At 34.3% G+C, this 13,641-nt stretch overlaps 1 protein-coding gene across 2 annotated transcripts in view; it reads right to left on the reverse strand.

Annotated features, from left to right (window-relative positions):
- LOC106463428 (IQ motif and SEC7 domain-containing protein 2-like) overlaps window positions 1–13,641 on the reverse strand; it is a 96,285-nt gene that overhangs the window by 20,605 nt on the left and 62,039 nt on the right. For both annotated transcript variants that reach the window (XM_022390918.1, XM_022390917.1), the window contains exon 2: window positions 1,294–1,503. In XM_022390918.1, coding sequence (XP_022246626.1) covers window positions 1,294–1,503 — 210 coding nt within the window. The remainder of the gene's footprint in view (window positions 1–1,293; window positions 1,504–13,641) is intronic.

Below are 13,641 nucleotides of genomic sequence, written 5' to 3' on the forward strand. Positions count from 1 at the left end.
ATCCAAACCACTAAATAAAGGAAGACCAACAGCCCAGATCTATCCAAACCACTAAATAAAGGATGACCAGCAGCCCAGATTTATCCAAACCACTAAATAAAGGATGACCAGCAGCCCAGATCTATCCAAACCATTAAATAAAGGAAGACCAACAGCTCAGATGTATCCAAACTACTAAATAAAGGAAGACAAAATGGCCAGTGGTTTGGATATAAACAATAACCACCAAGCAAACAAACCAGGAGACTGAGTAGGGGAATATCTCACAATTCCAAGAAGCCTAAATCTATCAAACTATTAAACAAGAGATCAACACCAGATTTATTCAAATAAATAGGTAATCAAAAAAAGACCAGATATATTAAACCATCAAACATGAGATCAACACCAGATTTATTCAAATAAATAGGTAATCAAAAAAAGACCAGATATATTAAACCATCAAACATGAGATAAACACCAGATTTATTCAAATAAATAGGTAATCAAAAGAAGCCCAGATCTATTAAACCATTAAACAAGAGATTAACACCAGATTTATTCAAACAAATAGGTAATCAAAGGAAGCCGAGATCTATTAAATCATTAAACAAGAGATCAACACCAGATTTATTCAAATAAATAAGTAATCAAAGGAAACCCAGATCTATCCAAACTATCCATCAAAAGAAAGTCAGTAGCCCATACCTTACTAAACCATTAAACTAAGCCCAGATCTATTCAAATATGTAACTACTGTGAATAATACTTCATAATATTTAATGTCAACACACAATAATCTGTTTGTTCCTTCTAAGGTATATTTAAAATGCAAGAATTTATGATAAAGTAAAAAATATTCAATATCTAAGAGAAATAAGAAAGTGGTAAATTTTTGTGTAATTGTTAATTTCTTTACAATGTTAGATATAAACCTGAAAATTGTGAATTTTCTTTAGATTTTTGATTCACTGAAATTTCTGTTTATAACATCTTGCCCACCAACTATTATTATTATTTTTTTATCTCTAGCTAAACAGTGCCAGGATAAACTGAAAACAATGAGGTAGAAAAAAAAATCGATCAAAAATAGAGTTCACCTAAAGGGCCTTCAAAAATTAGTTGTTAGCACAGTTTTTCAATAGATGGTTTTAACTGATCAACATTTTGTTCTTTACAAATTAAACGATTGACCTTTCCTTTGAAAACAAAATTTTGTAATGCTATTGGTCTCGTATCGACCCTGGAGAATCTGTTTGACAAGTGTGGAACAGCGTTCTCAAACCCATATATAAAATAGTAACAAGAACTCACTGGTTGCTATGGGAACGACTTCTCTTCAGTGCTTCATCATCAACTCGTCTTATTGAAGTTTTCTTTGCCCCAACATTCCCACTAAACGCCCTCTGTCGTAAGTTGCGCGAGGATTGAGAACTGCTTTGAGTGTCGACAGAATAAGATCGGAGCTGCTTCAGTGGAGGACCAGTTCCATATGGTGGTCTGTTGACATGGTTCTGTCCATGACTGTAACAACAATATTCAATATTTAAATTATGTATATATATATAATTTTACAAATCACTTAGTTCCATGGGCTTAGCTTTTATTTATTTATTTTTTTTCAAAGTTTACTACTTAAAGCACCTGACGAAATACATTTTTCAATATTGTTGCGTCATCGAGGTCACGTGACTGGTGTGGTGCCCTCTAGTTTCTAGAACTATCTTGTTCCTTCATGAATGCTCTAGTATTTACTAGATATAGGGTAGCCGGGTATATAAAAGAGGGTGACAACGTGACAAGATAATGTAATGTGTGTGTGAAGATAGTGAGTAATTGAACTGCAGTCAGAAGTATTATTGACGTTCGTTGATATAGCGTTTGTTTTAGCACGATTGTTGAAAATAAGTGTATCGTAAAGTTGTATTCGTATTTATTAAGTAAAGAACTTGTGTCGTCAAAGTTTCGTCGGAACGAAGTTACGGAAAAATCAATTAACAAACGGAGACGTAACAATATTTTATGCTTAAAGAGATATCATTTTTATTATGTAATTGTTTAGCAAAAGGATTTACTTTAGAAAACAAAACGGCATTTCATACACGAGTGGCAAATAGGAAAAGATTATGCGCAAGTTTTATATGGTTTGTAAAATTACCTTGTCAATACATACAACTCATGTTGGTTTTAGGTCTCTCCGAGATCAAAACAAAACTTTCTTAGCTATGACGTACGCTAAAACCAACGCGAACATTCAGAGGGCGTGGAGGTAAAAACCACAAGTTGATAAAAAAAAAAGAGGAACATCGTCAAAAATGTGAAAAACTGAAGTGCTAATGTTATTGTAGTTGTATAAAAAAGCGCTAAAAGTTCAGCTTTATGCTCGAATGAAACAAATATTTATATTAAACTGTTTAGTGAAAATATAAGATCTTGAAATCTTTAACAACGAACACCACAACTGATTCGCGAATACAAATTGCACTCGTTAAAGCCGATTATATAATAAGAAATGAAGCTATGCGGCAGATTTAGTCACGTTATTAAAATGCGCCAATAAATAAGCGCACGCAGTAAATCTGCCGCCAAGTTACTGTTTAAGTCTTATACCAATTATGTTGGGAGGTCACACGGAACAAACAAGCAATGTGCGCAGAATCAGATACATGTAAAATTATTTTCATGGTTTGTTGATCGTGGCCCTGAGGGTAGTATTATTTTCTTCTTCAGAAGCACCGAAGTTTTATATCGTTTAGATGCCACAAACTTTTACTTTTAAGCCTAACTTTCTTTCAATTTTATAACTGAAGCTTAGATTTCGAGATTTAAGATACATAAACGATATTTTTAAAGAAAAGACCTAATTAACCGCAATTATTGCCTTGCGGTAGAGGAAATGATGGCTATACTTGGAGCATGTGGGAAGTAATAGCTGCTTCAAACATGGCACGCCGAGTTCCCAATGGGTGCCAAAAAAAAATACTATACCACATTCTGGATCAACAGCTCTGGAAATCTACTCCTGGATCCCTATTACGTCTTAGTGACCTATCATGCACGTTTTAGCCCTCCTTCGTAAAGAGGCCTACGCCATATAGATAAGGACCACCCCTGCCAAGTTTGGTCTCTAACTTCAAAACTGTGGGTGGAGTTCGCGGACAAACAAATTCACAAAGGCAGTATGAATTAACATAATATTCGTCAATATTAGTTGCAACAGTTGACACAAGGAAAGATTAAAGGGAGTAAAATTATTCCTAGACCTGTTATTCATTTATCACGGTTTATAATTACGTCCTAGGAAGTATTAACTGTAACGTGTGTGAAATTAACCTCATTAATTAGTACTGAGGTTTCTGTATGTACATTGTTCAATAAAATATGTAAATCTAACTAGCAGTGAAAGGTATAAATACAAGTTCTTAGGCCTTACAGAAAAACAAAAACAAAACAAACAGCCGAGTTGATGTTTAAACAATTTTCATTGCGAAATGTTTATTCCCCCCTTGAATTAAGCAGAAGGTACCTCGGCCTTAGTTACGTCGTTTTAAAATGTACTCTCTCTCTCCATTTGATTTCCTCTATGTGACAAAAATTAATTCCCACACATCCGGCTGTTACCAAGTTACCACCTGGTGGACATCCATACAAACTCTATGTCATTTGAAGCCTGGTTAGGTGAACATGAATGTTCCTTTCCTGCCAAATTTTATTTAGTGAAGAAAACAATGAAGAAGAAATTTACAAAAAAGGAAAATAAATAACACAGCAAAGGCACACTTGCATTTCGTCACCATTAATAGATAATATCACAGAGTAAAATACATGCAAATTAAAGTCGTTACGCGAGTGATATTGTTTCTGTACCGTTTGAAACTAAGTAATATATTTCTTACCGAAGAGTATTCCCTGTTCAATATTTATACAGTTACAAGAAATGTAAACATTACACGACTTATAGACTTCTCACTGTTAAACTAACATTGGCCGATTGTAAGCATAATAAATATTAATATATTTTTTATACACTGTACATACACACACATCTCAATAATGTATTTTTCAACACCGTAAATACAAACACTTTAGAAGGTGGAATGCATTAGAACGACGTTAAATACTCCCAGATGGTCCGTCATTAGTATTTGTCAAGATACAAGTGTATTACGGTTGTTAATTAGGTCCCGGATCTCGCATACAGCCTACACGTGAGGTTGATCTCCTACAGTATGCCCACATAATTCTGTGCTACAAACAGAAAGCACAAGTTATTTCTTACAAACGCTGATGAAATTCCATAAAAGACAGAAATCACGAAGGCTGGTCGACGTAGTAACTTTTTTTTTATTATTAATATTCAAATAGGAAGGAAACACACACACACACACATACAACAGAAACACAGAAATTATAGAAGCGAAATGTATATGTTTCAAGTAATAATTACACGCTGACATACATAAGTAAAGGGTGTAACCACTAGTCAGTCCAAAAGCTAAAACCAACACCCGTCTATTAGAAAACCACCAGAATTAACGAGCCAGAACAGGAAAAGCATGGTAAAAGATCTTGGGATCATTGTGGGACATTAATCCCAAATTTGGTATCATTGTATCTGAATCATCATTCAACTTATTTATTTTATAATTTGAATTTAGCAATTTTTTTTTTAATCTTCCAGCTCTGTTTATAACGTGTAATAACAACGGAGTCTTAATGAAGGCTATACTTGGGAATTAATAGTTGTTTCAAACATGGCACGCCGAGATCCCAATGGAACCAGGTAAACAAAATATGATACTGAACGTACCCCATACATATCAAGCTCAAAACCAACACTGTAAAAACAAAATATACTTATAGTTATAAATATTTTGAAATGTCCTTCAAATACTGAACGAACAGCTACTTCTTCGACACAATTAATGCACATTTCTTGTTTACAACCCCTCTTAGATAATATTCAATCGCCATTTTAATAACTGCCTATCAAGTAAACTTCACCTGGATTTAGATATCAGAATCATCAACATAACATTCACGTTTAAAGTTTCAATAAAACGGATACTTTCAACTTTGAAATTATAAACTTTCCATTTTCAAGTACGAAAACTCCAAATATAAGTTATGTTACAATGTTTTCTGCTCATAGCTTAGATACAATTGATTTTTTTCACAATTGCAAGACTGTGGACTTAGTAGATACAGCTCATTTCCCCCGAAAGAGGTTTTACATCGCACATTTTAAACAAAATTTATCCAATTATTAACGATCATGGGTTTAAAAGTTTTACAGAGTATCTACGCTTAACTTCGTTTGGACGTTGTTCACAATAATTTATGCGTGGATACTATTGGAATTATGACCGAAAACATCGACAGTACCTAATTGACGAAACAATGCATTCTTATATGTATAAACGTAAAAAGGCTATTTAATTTAGCTATACTGCAAGTTTCAAGTTATCATACACAGGTAATACCAGCTGTATAATAGTTCTGTATATAGTGTGAAATTACGTCATTAATTTAGTTACATTAGTTTTTGATACTTACTTTCTTTGTAATATTACCTATTGCTGTAACTTTCCAAGTCTTATTATTATCATTCAGCTTCATATACAGAGGTTTGTGTATTCTATCCGCCTTTTACGGAAGCTTTAACTTTATTACTTCCTGTAGCCAGCTCTGTGTATGTTAAGTTCAGAGGTTAAAGTGCGTGGTTGTGTTACATACACTTAATAGTACGTTTGGCGTGTTGTTTCCCCTTGTATTATTTAACAGTATAATATTTTCATGGAAATTTCACGTATACTATTAATTTACAGTTATTTTGTATCGTAATGAACATTAGTTTTTGTTTGTACAAAAGGTAAATTACTGCTACTAACTCGACACAGTTTAAACAGTAACATGAGTCATCGCAAATCTCTCACAGATGTCACTCTCCTCTAACGTTACACTGCTGAGTAACTTAACGAGTTTTCATTGATCAAAAGACGATAGGGGAAACTAGAGAAACATCAAGCACGTTATACCGATGTTATGTTTTTTAAATAAAAGTAATTCTTCCACAATAGTTGAAGGCAACAGCTCGTGTTTTTTGTTTCGCAAATAAGGTTATAATAGTTACTTACCGTTACTTTCACCAACAGTACTGGGCAGACTGTTTAATATATCGAACTTATTTTGTAATTTTATTTTTCATTATTACACTTTTTATTATGGAAAGTGTTTCGCATTATTAGCTTAACATATGTATTTAGGAGTAGCCTAAATCTGCTAAGCTAGCTGAACCTCGTGAGATACTATTGGAATTATGACCGAAAACATCGACAGTACCTAATTGACGAAACAATGCATTCTTATATGTATAAACGTAAGAAGGCTATTTAATTTAGCTATACTGATTACCATCTTAAATTTTAGTTTCGCTGTAAGTACATACTCGATTTTATATCCATTTACTTGAATAGAGGACCCTGAATACTACCGAAAACAAAACAGTCAGGGGTCGTGTGGTGGCATATTTTTAACAACTAAAAATCACCGAATTAGAAGAGAAAAAAAAGTAGCAGTTTCCATGGCAACAGGCTTTTATAGCCGTTACCTGCTGTTTCTACCTAGAAAGCGAGTTCTTACGGCACAATTCTATGAAGATATTCAAACTCGCGCAGTAATACAGTAATGGTTATCTATTTTTAGAGGAAAACTGACCCATGGAACGAAGATAAAAAAAAAATCTTGAAATCAAAAGGACCTGGGATTTTAGTGAAAACTGGAAAACCTTGTGAAACGGCATAGTATGTAGCATATACACAATATTCCTCGAAACGTGTAACTTTAGTGCATTGAATATACTAGATGCACTTCCGCAGTGTCTCCTAAAGTATTCCGTTTCAAGAGTAAATAAAACTGAAATTATGAGTAATAAATAAAGAGTAAATAAATAATGCTTTTCGAGTTCATATGTCATTATGTATTCTAATCTACATAAATGTTCTCGTGATTCATGGCTTGCGCACGTTTTACTGACGTCACGACAGTGGAAATTGCAACTTTGAGCGTCCCTTACGTGACGTCATTTTAGTGTCAGCTGACTGGCAGACAACACACTACAGTATAGTGGTGCCAGTGGATAAAACAAGTGACCTCTTACTTCGGCCCCCTTTCGGGGAAATAACCAAAACACGCACAACTTTCTACTTGTGGATACAAATAAGTAAACACTAAAATCGTTGAATTCTTCGTGTTTTTTTTTTTTTCTATTTACCAGTTTCACGACTTCAAAAGGACATAATTCAAGATGTAACTTAAGAGATAATCTATAATAAAAAAAATGTTCAAACACCAATTTCTTGGCGCCATTTTAAATAGACAGAGGTATGGTTTGTTTTGAATTTCGTGTAACGCTACGCGAGGACTATCTGCACCAGTCGTCTCTAATTTAGCAGTGACAGACTAGATGGAAGACAGCTAGCCAACAACCCCCACCGCCAACTCTTACCAACGAATAGCGGGATTGACCGTCACATTATAACGCCCCACGGCTAAAAGGGACGAGCATGAATAATCAAAACAAAAACAAAAGCCGGCTGTTAACGCATCAGTGATAGCAGAAGATATCTTTAGCAACTTTTTCATAACAAAGACAGGGTGAGCAAGTTTGGTGGCAATATTTCGATTACTTAAGATAGATGGGATAGTCGAAAAATAATTTTGATTAGTTAATTATTTTGTTGGTGACAATATATATATATAATAGGAATTTAGGTTAATAATCGTTAGAATAATTGGAAACAATATTTTCGATTAGCCGATTTAATTCTAATTAAACCGATTAGTTTACGTGACACTAAGCAAAGTAATAACTGTTCATACGTAATCGATTAAAATCGCTCAGAGCTACGAGTCTCCAGTACTATTGTTAAACCGGCCTCACCAATACTGTGAAAAAAAAAATGTAACAGATATGTTAAGGTAACTACGCTGTTAATGGCGCTGTTGTAAAATACGCAGAACTGTAATTTTAAAACTAAAAGAATATTGGGCAGACATTTATGAGAATATCATACAATTCTACATATAACCACAAGCATATTTATAGTTTATATACAAGCACGCAAAAGATGCGAGGAACAGATATTACTGCTCGACAAACCCTTTTGAAGGACAGCTCCTTTAAATTCTCAAAGCTGTTCGAGAGAGCGTTTAATTTTGCAGTTTGCCAACATCGCATAATCCTTTCAACTGAATTAATTAATAAACTCCCACTCGTTTAAATTACAATAATATTCTGTGCCCTTCAACGTACATATAACCACAACTAGAATCATAATGTTCTGTGGGTCTATACAACCACAATCATGTCCTGTTCCTCAAATAACGCTCCTCTCTACCGACTTATAACTTCCAGATTTTCTAGTTCCCTTCCCATACTCTCAGTGAGAACCACGTGTTTGTTGGTGATGAAACTGACAACATCCGTTTATTTGAATGAACAAAACATATGGAAGTTGTATTATTTTATTAAGATAAGTACATATATTCACTGTACCTTTATCGGGTTCAACGACATACAAAAATCTCTTGATTAACCTAATACAACAGTACATGATGATTGGCACTATATCAAATAAACCCTACAGTAAATGTATTTAGTCATTAGTTTTACAGTACTTTTTACGTTATGCTGAACAATGGTTTCGCTGAAGAAAAACTTTAAACTGTAATATCATTTTAAATGCATTGATCTGTTAATTCGATACAGAAACTTTGAACCTCTGTAGTACACTAGCGAATCTAGCGGTGACAAAAAACATTAAAAGTGCCATTAATATGCTATCATTATTAATAAGCCTAACAAAATGACTCATGCTGTTTATTCACTTAGAAAGATTTTATCATAACAAAGAGACAATTAAAAACTACATATCTTAAAAGAAAGTAAGGGGTCATTCAAACATAAAACGATAATAAAATACGTGGTTGGTTTTGTTATAAAATACTGGTGTAAGATTAATATACATTTGACAAAAATAATTTGATATTAAAATACACCAACACTATCAGCACAATAATACATAAGGAATTAATCACCAGATATTTAAAAAAGAACTTTCGTTAATTACCAGCAATACTATTGATAGGAAATTAGATTTAGAGGCGGCCAAAAGTATGCTTTATACAGAACATATTATGATCAGACATTCAATTTACGGTATAAAGTAACACATATACTTACCTACAAACAAAGCCCGATACACAGAATAACATTGTTATCTTTTAACATATATAACATTCGTATTAACACATCGCGCCTAAAAAGTACTAATTTTCTATTTCTGTCTTATTGTTTGTTTTAAAACAAACATACATTATGAGGGCCATTTGTCACCGATAGCCATTATTGTTCTAATCAGCCCCACCAAAGTTACACACACACACTCCGTAAGTCAAATCCTTCATCTGCTAAGCCTGTCATCCAACCAACGCACATATTCAGACATACTCCTCATTCGTCCAATCACTATCCAGCCGATTCACAGAATCAGACCTATCACGGCAGACCAGGTGTGATTTACCGTAGATTAAGCTCTATGCACGAGTAATGTGTATAATAGTATGCACCGTTTCAAATGTACAGTATTATTCAATTGTATTTACAAAGGCTTCCTAAATACAATACACAGAGAATGCCACCCCAACCTAAGAGTGAAAGTTTGGAAAAGCAGGACAGCACGAGCCTTGCTCGTGCCACAGACGCAAGTCGCAGCAGATGGTTGGCGTGAACTACACCTTGGGGTAACAAATTAATACAATGAAGGCAGAGTTACTGTTTTATTCCAGTCTCGATTGATCATACACGATTTTACTTGCAAACTTCGAGTTCTTTCTTACTAGAATATATGAACCTGATCAAGACAGTTATTTACTTTCAACTTTTAGAACTTGTATGGTTTTGAAAGAAGACTTTTTTCCTTTCCCACATCAATTTTTAAAACCTACAATTTAGCATAATTTGGAGAACATTAGGTTATTTTTAAGCAAATCACAAACTTCATATTTCGTGTATTTAACGACAAACACACAGCTGAACGAGACTTCAATAATAAATAAATATATATATAAAAAAAAACACATTTGAAACTTTCATAAAACAGGTATTTCGGCGCTGTAGCCACGTTGAAAAATAAGAAGAAAAAAAAGACAAGCCACTTGAGTAGGTCCTAGAAACACGTGGGCTCTATAAAGACGAGCCACTGGAGTAGGTCCTAGAAACATGTGGGCTCTATAAAGACGAGCCACTGGAGTAGGTCCTAGAAACATGTGGGCTCTATAAAGACGAGCCACTGGAGTAGGTCCTAGAAACATGTGGGCGCTATAAAGACAAGCCACTGGAGTAGGTCCTAGAAACACGTGGGTTCTTTAAACGGTATGACCACTTAAGTAAACTCCCTTTATTAGAAATCTGGATAGCATGCCGTTTCCAAATAACCATTTTACAACCCTCGAAACATTATACACGCCTTCTTTTTTTTCTTTTTTTCCCCCCCGCTCGTGAATTTACTGGAATAGTTTTAAAAAGTGGGAATACGTTGTAACTTCACTATCAAGCAACAGACTAGTTTTGGCCTTTACTGTAATAATCTGAATCGTGTGTTAACACAAAACATATATATCTTTACGTTAAGTAAAAAGCTTCACCGTAAATAATACAAATTCCTAAGATGAGGTGGGACAGACAATAAAATAGAATTAAATGAAAAATATATGCTCACATAAAGATACAGACTCAGCGCAAGGAAGATTTAACGAACAACTTACTGCCTCTACATTTTGAGCGTGAGAAGCTGACCTCTCACGACACGGACTGTTTGCCAAGCGGCACTCTGGCGGTGTCTTTAACCTGGCTCCTAATCGAACGATTTTAAAATAAATCTTGACAAATATCGTCTCAGGCCTCCAATAGGGCCGTGGCTCCGTAAGAACAGTTTTTAAATGTCTCCAAGTTACTCGCCTGGACCAGTAGTCTTAATTAATTATGTTCATTTTTATTACGCGCGTAGGTGTGATATTGGTTCAGTTTTAATCACTGACTGACAAATGTTTCACTAAAGATAGGCTTACATTATATATACAAAGTGATCTAAATTTCAACTCTTATGACAAGGTAGTGATCATTAGTTCACTGAAGATCTGAAACAAATAACCATACACAAATATATTACGCACAACGTTAATTTACTATGTTGCTACTGTAGGTAAATGACGTCAGAAAATGGCCTCAAATGGCGATATTTTAAAATAACAAAGAAATGTTTTTATTATTTGCATTCATTCTAAAGCTACTACGGCTATCTGTTGTCATTCCTAATTCCAGAGCAATGAAAAACCTGTCAGTAGCACTCTACCACCTACCATCCAGGCTAAAGAACTGGTTACCACTCTTAAAACACACCCACAGCTTAAACTACGGGGAATAGTTTGTGGTATCGCATGGATTCGAACCCGGTTAGTCACCTCCGAAATGCAGAGCTCTACCACAGGGCGAACTAGTTTAATAAGGGTAGGGTAGCCAGATGTTGCATACCTCTCGAGTACGACTGACACTAGTTTATTAAGAGTGAGGTAGCCAGATGTTGCATACCTCTCTAGTATGATTGACACTGTTTATTAAGGGTGGGGTAGCCAGATGTTGCATACCTCTCTAGTATGACTGACACTAATTTATTAAGGGGGGTAGCCAGATGTTGCATACCTCTCGAGTACGACTGACACTAATTTATTAAGAGTGAGGTAGCCAGATGTTGCATACCTCTCGAGTACGACTGACACTAGTTTATTAAGAGTGGGGAAGCTAAATGTTGCATTATCCTCTGTTAAATCTTTGGACAAAATAACTTTTAGTTAGATACAGGCTTACACATTTCATATCAGCAGATGGAATGTAACTTTTAACTAGTGCTTTGACCTTTGTTCATCCGGCCTAACACCTAGTTGATGCTCTGTAATGTGTTGTTATACAAAGGCTGTATCCTAATTTTTGGTCAGTAAAAGTGATAAAATACACATCATTAAATTTTAGTACCATACTTAGAATAACAACAAAAACAGATTTAATTTCACTTAAATCAAACCCCAAGAGTTGAAATAAACCTTCACTTTTTTTTAAAAAAGTCTTCCTGGATGTGAAGATTTTGACTTGGTACCGAATAAGCTAATTTTTCTAAATGCCATTTCCGTATTTTTAATTATTCTAAAAGAAAAATAAACAGCTAAAATAAGGATACTATAAAACGACTTTGCTAAATCTCGAAAATGGGGGCGGTTTGTTGAAACTAAAATCACGTCATAGACAGTGGCGTAACTACAATTGATGCCATCCCCACCCCACAATTGAGCGGACATACTTACACCATTGTCCACAGATAAAGAAAAAAAAAGTACCCATTTATGAATTTATTAGCATTATTGTAAGCCATTCGCTTTACCATGAAAAATCAGAAAATAATGTATTTATTTTAGGATACTAATTACTGTTACGACAGCGGAAGTCACGTGACGCTAGTAACAAGTCATGAGCTTCTAGAAAAATCATGCCCCTTCGATAAGCCTCGAGTGTTTACTAGATATGCGGTATTCTTGTATATAAGACCGCCAAGAAGTGACGGCAACAATGTAATTGAACTGCAGAGAGATAGAGACTGACATTTGAGTCGAGCACGTGAGTCGTTCGTTGTGAATTATAGCGTTTGTTATAGCGTGACTGTGGAAATTTAAGTGTATTGCAAAGTTGTATTCAGAAAGAATTTTTACGGAAAATGAATTAACGACCAGAGACGTAACAATACTTTTATTTAAAACAATTAATAGCTGGAAAGTAGCTAACGCTACATAAGGTAGCTAAAATTTGAATGACAATTATGATATATTTAATGAAAACTGTAAATTTATTCTTTTTTTTTCTAGTACCAATTTAATTATTTCTCTCCATAACGACCACACACACACACAAATGTTGTTTATCGTTATGGTAAGTTTTCACAATGTACGTTACACACAGCAACACTTGAAAATTCTCGGCCGATTCAGGCACGCTACAGAAACAGACAAAACTCTAAATTAATCCTCACAATCGGCAAATTTAACTTGCGTAATTTTTCCAACTATTTCTTAATATTATGTTTTAGTTACAAGTTTCTCAGTACACTTAGAACATGGAGAATGAAAAATTATTCAAAGCAACAATAGTATTATTCTCAAATCAAATGTAGGCCTTTCAGACATGTCAGAGATGCTTACGTCATAAACTCCGCGTGAAACACCCAATATTTCATCGCCATCTGTTGAGTCAAAGCATAACTAACAACTACTTAAGACCGAAAATATCATGAAATAATGAGGATATCCAGTTGATGATTCAACGAGTCATTAAAAACAGGTTTTAATTTTCTCATGTACTGATTTGTGACATTATGTACTTTTATCAGTTTGTTTATAAAGTTGGCTTCATAATTTATGGAATCCTTTTTTTCTGTATTTTTATTATTTATGTAACCACATCATATTAGTTAACAAAAATATCATTTTGAACTATTAATCCAGAAAACAGTTTAGTTAGGTAATTTTTTTTTATAAAGTTGTGATTTTAACTTACTG

Source organism: Limulus polyphemus, unplaced genomic scaffold (assembly GCF_000517525.1).
Source record: "Limulus polyphemus unplaced genomic scaffold, Limulus_polyphemus-2.1.2 Scaffold1404, whole genome shotgun sequence".
In the NCBI taxonomy this organism is placed as follows: Eukaryota; Metazoa; Arthropoda; class Merostomata; order Xiphosura; family Limulidae; genus Limulus; species Limulus polyphemus.